General features: G+C 44.3%; 1 protein-coding gene across 1 annotated transcript in view; it reads right to left on the bottom strand.

The window, feature by feature from the left end:
- The window catches only part of Smyd3 (SET and MYND domain containing 3), a 698868-nt gene that overhangs the window by 71346 nt on the left and 608108 nt on the right, over positions 1–19414 (bottom strand). Inside the window, exon 10 of the mRNA XM_008849150.3 lies at positions 19239–19413. Within this exon, the coding sequence (XP_008847372.2) occupies positions 19239–19413 (175 nt within the window). The remainder of the gene's footprint in view (positions 1–19238; position 19414) is intronic.

Below are 19414 nucleotides of genomic sequence, written 5' to 3'. Positions count from 1 at the left end.
GTTGGGGAAGGAATGATTAAAATGATTAAGATCTACTTTATGAAATGCATAAAAATATACATTGTGTGTGAGAGAGATACAGAGAAAAAAGAGAGAGAGAGGGAGGGGGGTGGGCACCTCTCAGACATATATTCTGTGTGTGTGACCACCTGTGGAGCTTTGTAATAACCTCTACCTGTTGCCATGACAGATTGTAATTCCCCTGGAACCATAAGCTCAAGTAAACTCTTCCTTCTATAAATTGCTTGGGTCAGTGTTTCTATCACAGCAACAGAAAAGTGACTAATACACTATTGTTACTACTTAGCTCCTGCTAGTGTTTCCACCAATACATTCTTCCTGCTTGTGGATCTACATGAGGGACAACACCCTATCAGCAATCCTGTCTCCCCAGCTTCCTCTGGCCAGAGGCATTTCTCAGTCTTTTCCTGACAGCTTTGAAAAGCAACGGTCAGTGCTCGGCCTGCTAACCTCTGACCTGGGTTTATCCCTGCTGTTCTCAAGGCTGATGGAGGTGATGAGTTTCTGTAAAACTGCCATGGAGTCAAATGCTTCTCTCATTGCATCTGATCAGAGGGAATGTGGTATATACCTCACATTACTGAGGAAGCTAGCCTCTCACTTGGGTGAGGTGGTCACCACTCCAAGGTGAAGCTGTCTTTTTTTAAATGTTCTTAAAGACATTTTAAGAGACAATGAAAGGCTTGCTTTAACTTAAAATTCAAATTGGTGGGCTCCTGGGCTCCTTATTTTTTAGGACTCATCAAAGGTGCCATCACACCAAAAGGTATATGCATGAAGAAGGTATGTCCTCTTGTCAGGTGAGGACAACCTCCTTGCATCTGACCCTCTGCTTGGTGCCAGGCAGGTTCATTCTGACCAGGGCCAGTGAGCCAGTCCAAGCAAAGAACTGGACACAGTCACCCCAGAATCCTGCCACCGGAACCTTATGCTCCCTACACCTCACTCATCTCCTCACCCTGTTCCCAGTCCAGTGCCTAATATCAGGTACAAGATTTAATGTGACTTTAGAAACATCAAAGTATAAAATGGCATGCTCTTTATTTTAGAATGAAGCATACTGCAAAGGCTCCAAGTCGCTACTATTCCACAAGTTAATTTGATCAGAGCCCTGCTTGCTTGACAACCTTCTTTTCATCTAAATGTATTAACCCCCTTTGGGGAACTGAAAATTGAGGGGAAGGAACTGTATCAGGGTCAACCTGACTTTGTACTTAGTGCTATACTGACTGGGCTAAGTGTCTCTTATGCGAGTGCTCTTCAGAACCTCTGACATTCTCGGCCATAATCTGATGCATTTAAATGGATTTGACCTCTCATACACCTGGGAAAGAGAGGCTATGCTTGCTCCTCTGTAAGCTGTGGATGGACTGTGGAAGTGGCTAATCCTTGGAAGCACTCCGAGAAGTAAGTGACTGGTCTAGATGGGCAGCCAGGCCCTTAAACAATGACCCCTTCCCCTCCCAAGGTCATATCAGAATTGCTTGGGGCAGCACTGTGATTGGGGACGGGCTGTACCCAGCCATCTACCAACCTTCCTGTCCTGTAACAGGAAGGACCCATACATAACTCTCAGAGAGTGTACATCAGGATCCTTAACCATCTCTGAGGAATACTGCACTTGGAGGCTGGTAAGCTGGAAACGTAGGAAAGAAATTATGATAGACATCCTCCACAGCCTCATTTCACAGTCTTGAGTAGCCCTGCTGGGACAAATGTCCTGTTCTGATCACAGCAGCACATTTAGTAATCATCATTCCAGTCCATAAGCACAAGACCAAAGAAGAAACCCTAGTGTCATTTAATCCCAGGTTCTGCTTCGGCTACTGACAAGGTCTATTAGGACACGAGATTATGTTTTTCCTGCTAAGTGACAACATTAGGCATGCAGCATATACACACAAGAGTATAGGGCCATCCATCAAATAAACAACTCACATGGGGAGCCTCTGGGGAAAACCCCGCATTATAGAAATGTGGGCCCTTTCAATTATAAGATAAGGGGAGTTTAGAGATAAATGAGGGCTGCTATTTATCTGCCATCTTTTATCAAATGAGGACTAACATGGGAGCTTTTTTTCCCCTCCCCAGTGCTGGGAATGGAAGAACCGAGGGCTTCCCGCATGCCAGGCAAGTGCTCTACCACTGAGCTATATACCCAGCCCTGCATGGTAATAACAGCAATAAAAACCTTTCAAGATTTGGACTTGGATAGATTAGGGTTCAAATCCATTTATACTGCTCATGGGCAGGAGTTAAGGCAACAGTCAAACTTGTTTTGCTCTGAATTTGCTGAAAGGTAGGAAGAGTCAAAACCCAGTTTAAGTTGGAGCAGGTGGATGGCTATACGGAGGTCTCATGTTCCTGGAGTCTGCAGATCACTGCATTGCTGTGCCTGGTGAATGGACTTTGACAGTCAGAGCTTCCACAGTTTGGAAGATGGAGATGTCTCTAAAAGGCAAGCTGAAGGAGAACCAGTCAGGAGACACTGTGGGACATATGGCTCCAAGAGTGTTTTAGGAAGAACGACAGGGGAAGAAAGAGCCAGAATTAAGCCTGCAGGGGCCAGAGGTATAGCAAGCATGGGAGGGAGGAAAGGAGGGAGGGTACAAGAATAAAAAACAGAAAAAGAAGGTGCGTATATCGCTAACCAAGATTGTTCCAGACCTGTCCAGAACAAGGGCCAATGAACTTAGGTCACCAATTAGCCTTGGGGGCAGTGACAGACTTGAGTCCTTCCTCCTGTGGTTTCATCTACATTGTTCCCTGCCACAGTCACAGGTGGGCCCAGGGAGGCCCCAAGAAGCCCAGTTTTCAATGATTCGATCCTCCATTCATCATCTAGGAAGTGAGCTCAGGGTCAGCCTCCTTCCTGCCAAAACTAATAGCCCAGTCTCCTGCCAAACAGCCACTTTACAGAGTGTCACTTCCCAGGAATCTCCCAAACCACTGGTTTCACAGAGTATTAAAGCAAATCTTTGCATCTTAGTTAGTTTTATATATTTCTGCGGCCAGGAGAGAAGGATGGACTTGTCTGGATTAGATACAGAGGTAGGAGATTAAGGAGGATGAGACAGGATAAAGGCAAAGCTCTGATTTAGTTCAAACCAGCCTGGCTTGAGCTGATCTGAGGAAAAAGTGATTTCAAATAAAGCTGAACCCTGTGGTCTCAGTACTTCTTACCCACAGCCCTGTGCTTTCCATTCCCTCTGTGGTTCTGTACTGGCCATGGACACACTAGAGTTTGAGGCTGGCTGTGAACGCATTTTTGAAAGACATCTTCCCGCAAAAGGAGTCTGTCTATGAAAGCCGATTTCAGGTCCTGCCAAAGGCCACCTAAGGCACATAATGCATAGTCAGGGTCTCTTTCTCTCTGTTGTTGGGCACCTCATGGGGATTTGTTTCTATGCAGTGCAGTCTTAAACCTTCCAAGCTGCTGACAGACAGAAGGTGCCTTGTGTAGATACACATCCCTTAGTTCCACACATGCTCTTAGAAAAAAGCAACACTCAGAGAACACTAGCTCACTCCCAGCCAGGAACTGACATCATGGCCACAATGAGATCCTGATGTGGACTTCAGATGGCTCCAGCCCCTCGTTTTGTGCCTTTAAGTGTGATCAGTGTTAAATAAGCCTTGACCAAACAAATGGATTTAACCTTAAATGGCTACCTCTTCTTTTGACCTGCCAAGGAATCAAGGTATCAAGCTGGAGCCCACCGTCCTAATTAAGTAATATTTCATTAATAATGTTTTAATAGTCATTTGTTAATATGCCATAGTAGCAGGAGATGCAGCTGCTACATCAAGTGGCAGAGCACAAGTATGAGGCCCTGGGTTCCATTCCCAGCACTAATGCATGTGCATTAGTACATGGAAAGATGTATGCAGCAGTGTGCTAAGGTATAGTCACTGATCAATCAGAATAGTAACAGATATGAAGTCCTATGTAGTGCAAGGAGACTATACAACTTGGTTCTTGGATTGTGGGAAAGTCCTTGGAAGGAAACCTGTGTGGCTATGCAGAAGGGCAGGGGTAATAATGGCTGTTCTCGGAGTGGGAAGCAAGTATCCTAATGCTATAGCGAACAGTGGTCCTGACTAGAACTTGAAGTGGATCTCAGTCCTATGTGGGAGGATGGAGGCAAGGACATGCCAGGGGTGGAGGCTGGGGAACATGTAGAAAAAGGAAGCCTCAAGTAACCTCTGCTGTATTAACTTGCTTTTTAATTCTTTTATTTTTATTTATTATTTTATGTGTATGAGTGTATTGCCAACATGCATGTAAGTGCACCTGTGTCATGCAATGCCCACGGAGGTCAGAAGATGGTGCTGGATCCCCTGGAACTGGAGTTATAGATAGTTGTTAGTCGCCATGTGGGTGCTGGAAGTCAAACCTGAGTCTTCGGCAAGAACAGCTAGTACTCTTAACTGCTAAGCCATCTCTCCAGTCCCTTAACTCTTTTCTTTACTATTTTAAGACCTTAAAAAAAACTACCTCTACAGTTTCTTGACAGGAACTCACTATATAGCAAAGCCTGGAACTTGCAATACTCCTGCCTCAACCTCTGCTCTTGGGTTCTGGGATTACAGGTATGTACTACCACACCCAACAAACCTCTGAATTTTTTTTTAACCATTATTACTTTCTTATGACACTGAACTGGTATCATTAGGATAAGGGTGCTTGTACAAATAAAATGCTTAGGACAAATTTCCCCATCATTTCAGGGGCAACTCAGCCTAGAGAGGCCCAGCGAGTCTGTTGGCTTTGGGTAATTTAGTCCAGTCTTCTAACAGACAGGAACCATTTCCTCCAGGCACCATCTGCTCAGATTTCTACTCAAAACACATACGCTGTGTCTGAGGAAAGGCAAGCATGAAATATACTGCACTGAAAAGTTGAAAAGCATGGAGGGTAAGTTAATTTTCTGAGAAGAAAGACTCGGCAGCTTGACACAAGGGAACGCATGATTCACCTCTGCAGGGCAGACATTGATTTTCCCACTGGGGAGCACCATCGAATTAGCTGGCAGTTGAAGGTATGATCTCCAACTATTTTCATTCCCCATAGATCTTACATTTTATTTTAAGTCCATGAAACAACACGAGATGAAAAGTCTCATTCAGAAACTGAAGTGGAAAGGAGGATTCAGTATTTCTCTCACTTGGAGAAAAATACTTTCAAAGGTATTTCCTAGCTAAACTGAAACACCCACGTAGGGCAGGGAGGGCATGACTGCTTTCCTTGTTCAGTTCCTCTTGCGCAGAAAGGCAGCCTGGGAACTCACAGGGGCCATCCTTCCCACCTACTGCATCACCAGGGCCATCCTGGGGAAAGTCCAGATCCTTCACCATTTCCTGTGCTGGTACGCTAATCTGCCCTGGGCACAGGTGTTAATCTGAAGCTGTCCCTTTGCCTTGAAGGACAGGTAGTGGGAAGAATCTGTGAAGCGTGAAATGCCCTGCCACTTCTGCATGTGTTACCTTAAGGCTTTATTCAGCTCTCTGAGCCACAGCTTGTATAGCTCTAAAATGGGACTGATCACTTCCGTTGTACCTAAAAGGATGGATCTAGGTTCTAACTTTCTGATGTTGCACGCTGTAAAAATGTAATACTGTAGTCCTTTGTTCAGAAAATGCAGTTGACAAATGCAGACTTAGGAACAGGGCTTGGAACACAGTTCATTCAAATGGAGGATCCTATGGTTTAATCCTTGTTACTGTCACGGTGAACCTACTTTGCATACCTGCATGTCTCAAATAAAGTAAAAAGAGATGAGCATGTGGACATAGTGCACGGCAAATGGAGAAGCATGAGTGCACTGCACTGAGTTATTCTACCAAAGAATGCATAATATCTACTGTGGGCTACTTCACTAGGTACAGGAGGCCAACCTACAAACAGGACAGACTTGATCCCATCACATCATCATCTATAGTCCTCTAACCCTGAACTCTGTAGTGAGCCAGATCAGTGCAGAGCAGCAGGACAGCCCACCTGCCATGCTGGCCAGACCCTTCTCCAGACTCTCATGGTGCTGATCCCCACCACTGGCTTTCTTACTCCGTCTTGACCTCTGCCTTTCCCTCCTTCCCAATCCACTGTCTTCTTACTGGCCTCCATTCTGAAACCCCCAAGCCATTAGCCAGGCTTTCCAACCTTGTATTTTCAAATATGAAGGTTCAGTGATTGGCTAGGGTCTGGGTGGGGACGGCCTAAATGAAAGAATAAATCTGCAAAAAACAAGGATCCAATAATGTCTTGGAAGATAAAGTCCAGAACATAAAACAAAAGACATCAGATATTGGAAACAGGGTTTAACATGTAACAAACCAAAATCTTCAGAATGATAAAAGCAGAAAAAAACTAAATTAAAAAGGAAACCAAATAAAAACAAATTCCCCCAGAGATATAGGAACGCAAGAGTCTTTAAAATGGTCTAACATGAATGAAAGGGAAAAAAAATGCTTATGCCTAAACACATCAAAGAGCTGTGGTCGCGCTTACGGAAAGATAAAGTGGGAGATCAAAGGAACCGAAATCCAACTCACTCCCCAAACAATGGACCTCAGAAGCTCTTGATGGCTGTCACTGACAATGACTTTGAATTGAGAACTTTATATTCAAGTTCTCTGTGGAGATGAGAGGGTTAAATCTCCATCTTCAACAGTAGGAAACAAGAAGGACTAGCTGAGCTGAGCGAGTAAGAAAAAATCCTGTGTTGTTTGAAGTTTCACAGGTAGCCAATAAAAAGAAGACTTTTTAAAGGAAGAAGAGATGATAGAGAGAAGATGATACACTTATTCATTAATTTACTTAGCTGTTTTTTGTTTTCTTTTTTTAAGGCAAAGTCTCATGCAGCAAAGGCTGATCTTGGATTCCTAACCCTCTATCTCCCAAGTGTTGAAATTACAGGCATGTGCTGACATACCTGGCTTATTTTTGTTTTAGAGTATAACATAATTTTGTCAGTTGATATGCACTTGAAAGTATTACTTAGAAGACTAAGAATAACTTCCAGAAGCACTGAAAGAAGAAATGGCTGAAAAGAGATGATGTGGAAAAGCAGGAAGCGAGGGCAGAAGGATTTGGCAGCTCGGTCCATAGAAAAGCATCCTTCCAAGCCAGTAATCCAGGCCAGGGATTTCTGAAGAAGCCGCCAAGTTACCTCTGGTAAGTTTAACAATTAGGTGCGTCCTGACAGTAGCATGTGGTACCCTGCTTGTTTTTGGTAACTGAGTTTCAGTGAACTGACCTGAAACTAGTTTTACCTAACAGCTTTTCACAAGCTCAGTGGAGCATTTTCTCATGGAACTTACTTTGGAAAACACTACTTCAGAGGAACAGATGCAGGTACCTGTGCTATAGGCCCTGAGGACAGAGGGCTGACGAATGACCAGAGGATGGTACCAGGGAACTAATGAGAAAAGTTTCCTTAACTCAGTGTTGTATTTTCATAAACCTGGGTAGATTCTGCATTCTATTCACCCATCTTAATAGGGATTAGCTCCACATTCTTCAGTAATTTTATACTGAAAACATTGACTTTTCATATAAAACTCATGCATGAGAGTGAGGTATTTGCATTCTTTTTCTGTTCTCTAGGGCTGTGAAGGCCTGTAGTAGAATCTCTCTAGCTGAGAGATTCTTTCTTGCTCACCAGTCACCGTGAGAGGGGCTGCAGGTGCTGGTAAGCAACACTGAGGACAGAGGTTACCTGCTAACAAGTCCACAGTGGCCAACAGATCTGGATTAGGAGAGCCAGTCAGGTGGGGAGAGAACATCTTTGCAAATTGAAAGACCAGTGCCAGGTTTAAAAAGTCAGATCCTGCCCAGCACTGTGACTCCTGCTTTGGGGATATGCAGTCACTAATGGTCTTCCAAGCCCCCAGCAAAGTTAGACGTCTGGATGTTTTTAGGAACTGCTAATGGTTAGAAGCTATTCTATTTTTAAAATATTGTATTTATTTATTTTTATGTATATGAGGGTATTGCCTGAATGTATATAATTGTACCCATGTTGTGCAATGTCTGTGAAAGTCAGAAGAGGGAGTTGGATTCCCTGGAACTGGAGTTATAGGTGGTTGTTAGCTGCCTTGTGGGTGCTGGGAACCAAACCCAGGTCCTATGCAAGAGCAGCCAGTGCTCTTAACCACTGAGCCATCTCTCCAGTCCTAGAAGCTATTTTAATAGACACACAATGAAGCTAATTACAAATGCTTCATATATTCCCACACATGCACGTATATGTAGACAGATGCCATTTGTATTTTCTTACCCTGGTACCTACTAGGCTCCAAATATAGACTTCTCATATGTTCCTGCTCATTTGTTGATACTGAGCAGATGTTTCTGATTAGGAAGGAAGCTTTAAGCTTGGTTCATTCCCCTAAAATATTATTCTCCCCAGCTTTGAAGCCCTTGCAATATGACATACATAAATTCTATTTATTCATATTATTCAGTCTGATAAAAATGTTGTCTTAGGACCATTTTTTAAAAAGGAGCTTTGAGGAATATCCTTATACACACCCCCCAAGTCTATCAATCCAGTAATAACTATGGACCAAAAACAGCTGTTCAAATGCATAAATAAATCTCACTAGTCTATAGTTTTCTATCTATAGAAAATATACCAGGAATGCTTTCAAATGCCTTGGATCCAGGTGCATTCTTCTGGTAGTATCTACAACATGAATATAACTGATTACAGTCAGAAACAGGTTCTGCACACCAGGGTTCAGTAACCATCTCGAACCTTCTCACACTATGATCCGATATGCCAGGTCTCTATGACTTCTGTCCCACGGGTATGGCCTTGCCTGCCTCCCTGATCTACCTTTTCCTTTTACAATTCAGTCTTCCTTCCAAGCAGCCAGACAGTTCCGTGGCTGCCTTTGAAATTCTAGAAAATGGCTCTTGCAGAACTTCAAAAGGACAGAGCTGATGCTTACTCTCTGTCACAGCCTTTGGATCTCTACCTTTTGAATTGTTTTCTGCCTGACATCTCGTTGGGCTATTGTTGAGTGGAAGAGCATGGTGGACACTGCTCTGCTAGTTGGTCCAGAATCCACCAAGCTCCTGGAGAACAGAGAACAGTTGCCCCATCCTAAACCTGCACTCCTGGTGGAGTAGCCAGTCCTTGGTCCAAGAAGGGGTGGCTGTGTGATCCAAAAAGGTTTCTCCTAAATGCATACTCTCAAAGGTGGATCTGGAGAGCTCGGAACACTTCCTTTGTCGTAGGGAGAAAGATGTGAGCTGGGGGCTGCTGGAGGCTGTCTCCTAGCATGCCATGGGAAAGGAGAACAGCACAGAAGGATGAGAGCAGAGACCCATGGAGGGAGAAAAGGACATCTACTGGCTTGGATTGCACCCTAGATTCCATCACTTCAGATATGTGCCTGGCTATGCAGCTATGTGAGTAGTAAGTGCCCTTCTGTGTATACACAGGCCAAGCTGGATTTCTTTCACTTATAATGAAATAATTGTGATGGATTGGTGTAGTAGGAAGGCAGGGCAGTAGAGAGGAAAGGGCACTGCAGCGTTCTGCAGTGATAACGCTTAGTCTTTAAAATCAAGCAAATCTGGTGTGTCAGTCAGCGTTTCCCTCATTGTGACAAAATATAGGGAAAAAAAATCAAACTAATGAAGGAAGGCTGGGCTCACAGTTTCAGGTGCTCCATGGGTGGCTTGTTCCATTGTTTTGGACCCAAATGGGACAAAACGTCACAGCAGGGGCATGTGGTGGAACAAAACTGCTCACATCATGACATCCAGGAAAGTAAGAAAGGGAGGGACCGAGAAAAGAAGGAAGGAGGGAAAGGAGAGGGCAGGGAGAAGACACGCCCTTCAAAGGCATACTTCTGGTGACTTGCTTCCTTCAGTTTGCTCCCATCTTCTAAGAGTCAGAAATTTATCAATCCATTGATGAAATTAGAGCTCTCCTGATTTGATCACCTTTGAATCCTATGGGATCAAATCTTCAAAACATGGGCTTTTGGGGGCATTTGATATCCAAACCGTAACATCTGGATTTACGCTGATTCAAATGCTTTTCTAAAAGAAATAAAATAAATGTACCTGAGGGCTGAACTTGAACCATGGCTCTACTATGGAGTGGGCAATTCATGAAGGTATCAGCCTTCTCCTCCAGAAGACAGGACAGGCTAACTTCCCCACATTGTGGCTGTGAGGATTAGAAGATGGTCAAGCTGCTTGGACCACTGCAGGCTCTCAATAAATAATAGTAATCACCTCCCAGTTTAAGAACATTCAAAGGTAGACGGAGAGTTCTTCAAGTCCTTTCACCTACTCCTCTAGAAAGCTGATGCTAACAAATAGCTGGCACATTCGTTTACAATTGGGGAACTCGATTTATCTTACTTTGGAAGGCTATTACTGTGATATTTCCCATTACAAGTGAGAGCAGACTTGTTTCCCTTAATTCTGAAGGGCAGTGTTAGTACGATTCGTATCCTTTGTGTGGCAAGAGCAATTTCTATCATCCATTGCACTCTGCAGAGCAGGGCCCAGTCTCCACTCCCCCACCACTACCGGAGAGAGGCTCATCCTCCCCCTGCTCAGGGCTGGGGCCACCTATCATCTCCCCAGCAGCTGGGCCTTTTTCAAACCAGTATGCTTTGCCACACTCAAGAAGAGCTTTATGTTGTCTAGTTTAGGGGGCTTTTTTTTTTTCCTCAAAATAACTAGGCTATCTCGGATAAACTGTGAAGGTCACGTACTCCCCATTGTTCGTGTCTTTCAAGGACCTCTTACTGGTCTTTAGAAATGTGCTATCACCATTTTCTATAACTGATCAAATTTACAAGGCTTGAGAAATCAGTTTTATTCATGAAATTTAATTGATGATCCATTCATTCACCTATCCTTGGAGGGTTTCTGAACACTCAATATGGACTTCATTCAAAATACACAAATCAATGTCAGGTAAGTATACTGATCATGTTTTTAACAATCATAATGTTAATTATGATTACACATAATCATAATTTATTTGTAATTAAAGTGGGTTTAGCTATGTGTTTGGGTTATTTTTCTGTTGTTGTTGTTGTTGTCGTTGTTGTTGTTTTTAAGTCTTTCAAAGTTACACACATCATTTCCTATTTTCCAGGCCTGGCTGATTTTCTGTTGCTCCCTACTGGGGAAGATGGTATTTTATTTTTCTACTTTCTCTTCCAAGAAGTGAGAAAAAGAAAAGAAATAGCAGCTCCATAGCTGTAAGGGCAGCCAACCACAAGATTGATTCAACAGGAGAAATTCCGTGCATCCCCCAAGATTCCCTAAGATTTGATATCCTGCTGCTTAGGGTACAATTTGTTGTAATAAGAAAGGGAATCTTTTCTGTCAGGAAAGTCAGTGTTTCAGTGTGGTTTGTGAAAGTGTAAAAGAAAAAGTGAGCTGGGATAGAAACTGTTTTTATTCTGGAAATGCTTTTATAAGTAGGAAGCCTAGAAACAATTTCTCTGAGCATGCATGCTGATCACATATACTGGTAAACACCACACTGTAAAGTTTTCCTGTGACCTCACCCCAAGAGTGGAGAAGAGTTTTCTTCTTGACCTACAGGAAGCTTGTTTGCTGCGAATCAGGCAAATGCAACAGGGAAAAAAGTATTTTCTGTGTCCTGGCCTGACTTGGTGGCTCAGGAGTCAAGGCAGGATGGAGTTCATCTATGGCTATGGGATCAGAGGGCAAGGGAAATTGGTATCCTTGACCCAGCAAAGGAGAAGCTACAATATAGACAGCAAGCAAAAAGAAAGCCAGCATGAAAGATCGTCTGCAAGGACAGCTGCATGGACAGCCGAGACAGGAAAATAACTAGATTCTACAGTCACCTCTGAGCCCAGCATCTGAACCAGAATTCAAGAACGAGGCTCCTCCTGGAGTGTGAGCACCCATAATTTGGGATGGGAAAGACAAAGTATGTTTTGGTATTGTCTTGTTTTTCTTGGCTAGCTAGCACTTACACGGCCAGGAGAGAGAGTCTCCAGGGTCAGCCTGGTCTCTCCTGAGCAAGCCAGCAAGGGCTACTACATATTTTAGAGTTCCTGAACTCCAGTGGAAGGCCTACTAGCAAAAAAATATTCCTTTTCCAAGAAATATAGTCAACATCTACTGGGCTCACAGTCATGAAAAATGGATGCAGAGGGAACAATCCTTAGGAGCAGTGTTCTCTAGGAAATAGCCAGAAGGCAGTGGCTGAGCTGGATATAGATAAGCAGGAATATGGGCCAAATTCTATTCCTCCTATAATCCTTTGCGAATGACCTCAGAATGTGATGGTATTTGGAAATAGAATTTTTAAAAAGGCAATTGGGTTAAATGAAGCCTTTGGGGTGGGCCCTAATCCAATTTGCGGTTTTATGAGGAGATTATGACAGAAAAACCTCCTGGGTACCCTGGCACAGAGAGGTACTATGTGGGGATACAATGAAAGCATGCCCTCTGCAACTCTGCAAGGTAAGGAGAAAAAGGCTAAACACAAAAACTCAAACTCCTGGCACCTTACTCTTGGACTTACAGCCTCTAAAACTGTGAAAAGATACATTTCTGTTGTTTAAGCCACCCACACTCTGGTGTTTTGTTAAAGCACCCTGAGCAAAATAATACTGTGGCTTAGATCAGAGTACGACAAAGTCAAACTAAACAGAAACTTCAGGAACAAGAATGCCACAGGAAAGGCTTCAGAAATCCATACCACCCCTCCTCAGGAGGCTTTAAGGAAGCAAAACAATGAATGAAACATTGAAATCAGCTAGAGAATCACAAGAGACAAAAAGACTTAATCCAAGGAGTGAATCTTGTCCATCACTGGGCAGGCCTGATTTGGCCTAAGCATTCCTCCTCGAACTCTCAAATGCCTGCTTTTCTGGAAAGACTCAATGATGATATTTAGCTGGCTGTTGGTGACTATTCCAAACTCTACCAATACCAGTACTCAGTTTTACTTCATTTACCATTTTATTGCCAGGCATGAAGTAAGTCTCGGCAGGTGGATCTCTGTGAGATCGAGGTCAGCCTGGTCTACATAGTAAATTCCAGGCCAGCTGGGACTACAGGGAGACCCTGTCTCAAAAAGACAAAACAAAACAAAACCTGTTTTGTTGAGAAAATACTTCGGTGCCTGACCAGGAGGCTGACATGCTCCCATTTCAGCCTACCATGATGCACTGTGTCCAGAAGCCAGGTGGTTAAGAGTGGCAGGTGGCTGGACATTGGTTAGTCCAAATGACCTATCAGTCTACTGGCCAAAGCATCCCTAAAACACCAGCTTCTTGGACACAGGTAAGACTGAGGTTCTGCCAGTGTCTAGTTTCCTGAAGACCCACATCCCCTGGTATGATGTGGATGCTCAAACACACACACAGACAGGAGGCAAACATATTCCTGAGCCATGATGAGGCTAAGAAGGAAGAAGCATTTGCTTTCCTGTCTGAAAAGAAACTGAATGAGTAGGGCCAGGCACAGGGGAACTGGGGGGACAAAGCCTACTGAGGATTTTGCAGTCCCATCCAGTAAGGTGGAAGGTGGGTCCTCAGAAAGATAACCAGGCAGTGTAGTCAAGGATGACAAACACATGGACTTGTATGGCCAGGAGGTAATGAAAATGTATGTGCAGCATGCAGAAAGGCATTGCAACTGTCACCGTCCCTCTTCACTGGGCTGTCCAAACATCAACAGTGCCCAGTCATTCTGCCATTTTGTCTCATCCTTCAGTCAGGTGAGAAACAGCCAACTGAGACTAAAGCTTAGTCTGTTATGATGCCAGACCCAGGTCTGTCTTCTGTCATCCAGAGCTCTGTGTGAATGTGCAGAGCTGGCTCACAGGCAGAGGTCCGAGGTGGCAGGGATGGACTGAGAAGAAAGTAGCTATTCCTGTGTTCACAAGAACAGGAGGGAGCATGGATGACTTGCCTTTGTTTTACCCTAAATGTTAGAGAGGCATAAGAATAGAGCCTTTGCTAATTCCATGCAGAGGAAACCTTCAGCTTCTTCAGAACTAAGACCACAGAGCTGGGCTTTTCTTATGCAATTAATTCAGGGCTGAAATGACCCAGCATAGCTAGGTCATGAGTATACTTTACCCAAATACCTAGGTGGTGTCTCAAGCAAGGTGGATAGGACCAGAGGGTTTTCTCTACCACCAAAGGGCCAAAGCCAGGGTCCTTTTCAAGGGAAGAACCATTGAAGGTCCAACCTTTCTTTTCTCCAATGTTCCATGACAAGCACAGCCAGAGAAATTTCTTGTCCCTCTGCTTGCCATACCCCAAAGCTCCTCTTTAGTTCTAGGTCTTTCCCACCAGGAAAACACAGGTAATAAGAGACTGCACTAGAGTCAGCGGTTAACAACATCTACCCTGAACTGTAGTGATCACTGCTCCTTTCTTTGTCTTTTCTTTCCTCTACTACTGTCGCCTTTAATGCTTCCTTGGGTTTTACTTCTAGATTCTGAATCAGGAACCTTTTATCCTTCAAAAGTAAATGGAAAGACCACAGAGGAAAGATTAATATCAAAATGCTCTCTCTAGTCTTGCTGGCTCTTTGCCCCGCTGCCGAGGAGGTGGTCACCGGCCCAGTGCTAAGACAGGGCTGTGGCTAATAACCAATCTTATGGAATTGACAGTAAACAGAAAGCAAACCTGATTAGATTTAGATATGTTGGGTAACTCAATACACACACACACACACACACACACAGAGAGAGAGAGAGAGAGAGAGAGAGGAGAGAGAGAGAAAGAGAGAGAGCAAGCTTAACATCAAGCACAGAGGTTTGCCTCTAAAGACGCTTCAACTGAAAACTACAATACAGAAAAAAGTGATTAGATAAAGGGTAATTGTCCACATCAATAAGTACAGAATAAAATGTACACTTACTGATGGATCAACTTATACTGTAAACTTACCATAGAAGGGAAAAAAAATATGCACAGAAAGTGGGCTGAATATCCAGTGACACTGAGGCACGATTTCCTCTGGGTGAAGAAATGGCTCTGATAGGTGTTTCTCTATGTCCTACCTGTGAACCTGGGTTAGAAGGTTCTAAACTAGATAGAACAGCCAAGAACCTCCCCTGAGCCCTAGACATGGGCTTCAGTGACAGACCCTGGCATGAGCATCTTCGGAGTCTGGTCTAAACATACCTGTGAAACATGGGGAGCTCTGGGGACATGAGCAAAGAGGTATGACTGCACCCATCCTCCACTCAGCTCTCCCCATTGCTATGAGCACTTGGTACATTCTGCCTTTGATCCTAAAGTCCAAGCACTTGATAATAAACAGCCACAAAAGAGAAACAGCAAGCCTTTGGAGGAAAAGCCTGCTAGAAAGCAATGGTAGAAAGTTCTAGTGTGATAAAACCTCACATTTGATCAACTTTCCAATTTGCCAAAGCCTCCGAGGGATAACTTACAAAATGACTAGCAAAATGAAAACCGGTGGGGCTGCTATGTAATTACAGCAATCTCCAAGTTACAAATACCTGGCTTGTAAGTCTGTCATGCCACAAACCACCAGCTGCATTTTACTTCCGCTCTTCCTACCAACCCCCAATTGTTTCTGACAACAAAGTAAAGAAACTTTTTGAAGATGGAATCTTGATCCACCAGCTTTCTTCCTGGGCAGGACTCCTTTATCCCTTTCTCCCACACAGGACAGTGAACATGTGTGCCCACACCCTGACAGGGTCTTCCATCATTCAACTCTCATTTTATCAGGTAGCTCACACGAATGCCAGTTCCAGCACTGTGAAAGTATTCTTTACAGACAACACAAAAGTCAATAGATCTCACCCACTCCATAGGTATTGATCAAGAAAAAGGAAAAGGCCTTTACATATTTTGAAAGGAATTTCGGGGGGCTGGAGAGATGGCTCAGCTGTCAAGAGCACTGGCTGCTCTGGCAGAGGACCTGGGTTCAGTTCCTAGCACCTACATGGTAGCTAACAACCATCTGTAACTCCAGTTCCAGGGGAATTCCAGGTCCTCTTCTGTCCTCTGTGGGCATTGCATGACATGGTGCACTTACACACATACAGGCAATATACTCATACACATAAAATAAAAATAATAAATAAAATATTAAAGAAAGGAATTTAGAACAGGAATAAAAAAAACCAGGAGATGTTAGCCTTCCTGATAGTCTCTGGAGGAAAGAGTGGTACTTCGGTGGGTAGGGGTGCACAATTTGGTGACACATGCAAATTTAAAATGAGCATAACTTATAATACATCAAACTGACATTTAGGGATTCATCTTATGGATATTCTGTGTGGATCTGACCATATCAGTACATAATGAATTAAGTGCTTAGATATGAATCTTAACATTGTTTGACACAGTGAACAAAAGCAAAATTATGGTGCATTCATGACATGATACGCCACATACCTGTTAAAAAAATGAGACGGAGGAAGCTGATCTAGACATTTTGCTGTATGTACTTCTAACTTAGTTTATGAAAGATAAAAAAATCTGTATTCAATTACATCATAACACTTAAGTAAAATCTATTGAGTAATATAAATGCCTGAGTAGCAAAACAGGGGCTGAGATCAGTGGGCTGGATGAACATGGAAACTGGACACTCTGTCTGTGAGGGTCAGAGTTAAAGCTTAGCCACAATCAGGAATAACAAAATGTGCACTAGAGACCTGACTTCAATCTAGGCATCCCAAATAGTAGATTCTGTTGTCAAACTGTTCCTAAGGATGGCAAGCCAGTTACTGCTCAGCAGCCCAGACCTAGCTGACTCTCCCTGTCCTTGACTAAAAGACAGTGAAAGCCCACCTAGAGCAGCTGTAGGCTACTGAGGAAATGACTGGCAGCACAGGAAAGCCACTGCCAGCTTCCCTATTCCTCCCCTGTTGCAAGATAGAGGGTTGGCAAAACATCTGACCCATTGGTACAAGGTCCTTATGTTCACTTTTGCCTGAGCTAAAAGGAAAAGGACCAAGTAATTCCTGTTTCTCTCAACTCAGTTGATCCTAGATTACTTGTAGCCTTTGCTTCTACAACAGCTTTGATGACAAGCAGCTTATTCAAAGTGGGACGGTGCAGCACACTACACAGCAATTCCTTTATCAGCTCTAGGGAAGAGTCACTGAAGCAGGATTGGAAATCTGCTGCTGAGTGTAACAACACAACACACATTTACAGAAAGAACGTGACCTGTCAACACTACAAAAAATAAAACCAAAAGTTTCCCAGACTTGATGGAATACATTGGGGAAGATGTTGCCTTACTTACAGGAAAGGCTTTTGTCTGACTCAAGTGTCAAACTGGCAGTTAAGTAGTGGTAAATTAGTGCAGGTGTGGACAAAAGAGGGTTCAAAAATGCATTCAGGCTGCTATGGCCTTCTTTACGTAAATGGCGACAGGCTGGATGGCAAAGGGACGGGAGCATGGAGCAGGGACAATCTGCTGCAAAGACCCAAAGGGTGGGGAGGGAGGTCTCAGGGGAGGGGCAGCTGGAGAAAGGAGGAAATTCTCAGTCTGCAGTTTCTGGCAGGGGTCCATACACTCATGGAGCTGTCTGTGGTCTGGCCCTAACCTTCAGAGGCTGAGCCAACCATTCCCGCCTGCCTGCCATTTCGACACTGAGCATTTCAACGCAGCCTTATCTCTCTGTGTTCAATTTATACTTTCTGAGAAGCCACAAGATTCCTCATCCAGAACAGACATTCCACTGCTCATGGGAAAGTCTCTGGTCTCAGCCCTCCAGGCAGTATCTTATATGCTAGATTAAAGCTGAATCACAGGCAGCTCCAAAGCTGTTCACTACAAGAGTGAAAGCAACTACCTGACAAAGTTTGAAAACACCCTTGGGTCATGCTGGTGCCACAGACACCTGTGGGCCTCTGCCATCCACCTGGCTGGTGTCCACTTTGCCATCCTCTGGTTCTTTTCTACCTGCATCTAGTTCTGGCCCAAAGCAGACTCCTGACCAAGTGCCATATCTCTGGCCTGCTACTTCTGTCTGCACCAACAGCCTAGATCCCACGCCTGCTTCTGTTTCTGTCATGTGCCTCCTGGTAATTCCCTGCTCCTCGTCTGTACCTGAGACTCTCCTCCTGCTTCACTTTGAATCATGCCCAGTACCTGTTGTCCCATGTCCCATGGGTCTAGACATGGATTCTCCCTCTGCTTTACCCTTTTTAGCTTGGTTACATTTGTATCGTTTATAGAATGAGAAGTTTACATCTTCTGAGAATGGACACCGCCCAGTCCACTTCCCATATTCTAAGTATCTTGTTAGCAGCAATCTGGTCCTGTGCTGGAGACTGGGTAACTCCAGCCTCAGATTAACAGTCATAACAAACCCTCTCCCTTGGCTTGATCTCAGTCTTGACTGCTAGACTTCTGTTCTAAGCTCCGGGAAAACTGGAGCCCTACACCCAGCAGTGCTAAACTCAGCACTTGATTTCAACTCCTTCCTCTCAAAGCTCCTCCAAGTTACAAGAACATCTGGTGGTAGAGCACCCACCTCCCTGGAGGAGCTGAACACAGGCAAGAAATGGTGAATCTCTACCAGGCATGGTGGTACATGCCTGCAATCCAAACACTGGGGCAGGGGATGAGGCAGGAAGATCACAAATCAGAGGCCATCCTAGACCATAGAGTCGCCGAAAACCAGAAAGAGTCATGAATTACCAATAGTTCACTGATAGTTTCTTCCCTGCTCAATGATCCATTTGAGGAGAGCAGTCTCCTAGTCCCTGACTAGGTATAAGGTGGCCATGAGGACCAACAATCCAAGAACAGGCACTCTGGCAACTATCAAGTCTGACAAACAGGACCATCACTACTGTCAGCCAGCCAATAGGCACCATATCTGCCTTCCTCACCTGGACCAAAGTGAGGGAAAGGTGGGCCTGAGCCACATGCTTCTGTTTGGCATCCTGTGCTTACCTTTGTCACTGCAAGCCCCACACTGTATTGTAGTCAACTGTTCCACATTGAGACAGTGACCAATTCAACCCTGTACAAGCATTCAGACACAGCTTTGCAAATGATGGATAAATGGATGTGTGAAGGGACAAAGGAATGAATGAAACAAGGTTTGGTTTTAGACACTAAGCCGACAGGAACACTGGATATAAGACAGAAGAGTCAGAATGACTTCACAAGGTCTATCCCAGCCCTTGCTGACAGTAGAGACATTCTAGCCTGTGCCTTGGCCCTGTTGTGGACTCACCGGTATGGTTCCATGGTGCGCATGCCATAGAACAAGGCCTCCTCCAGCAGCCCCAGGTTGATGCATGCGTCCATAGCGCAGTCGAGCACCTTCAGCTGGTAGATGTTGATATCAGGAAGCCGCTCCGAGTTGCTGCTTATGATTGCCTGGCACATGGCCAGAACCTGTTCCCACTC

Source organism: Nannospalax galili, unplaced genomic scaffold (assembly GCF_000622305.1).
Source record: "Nannospalax galili isolate Female #2095 unplaced genomic scaffold, S.galili_v1.0 scaffold543, whole genome shotgun sequence".
In the NCBI taxonomy this organism is placed as follows: Eukaryota; Metazoa; Chordata; class Mammalia; order Rodentia; family Spalacidae; genus Nannospalax; species Nannospalax galili.
This window is presented reverse-complemented; position numbering and strand designations above follow the sequence as displayed.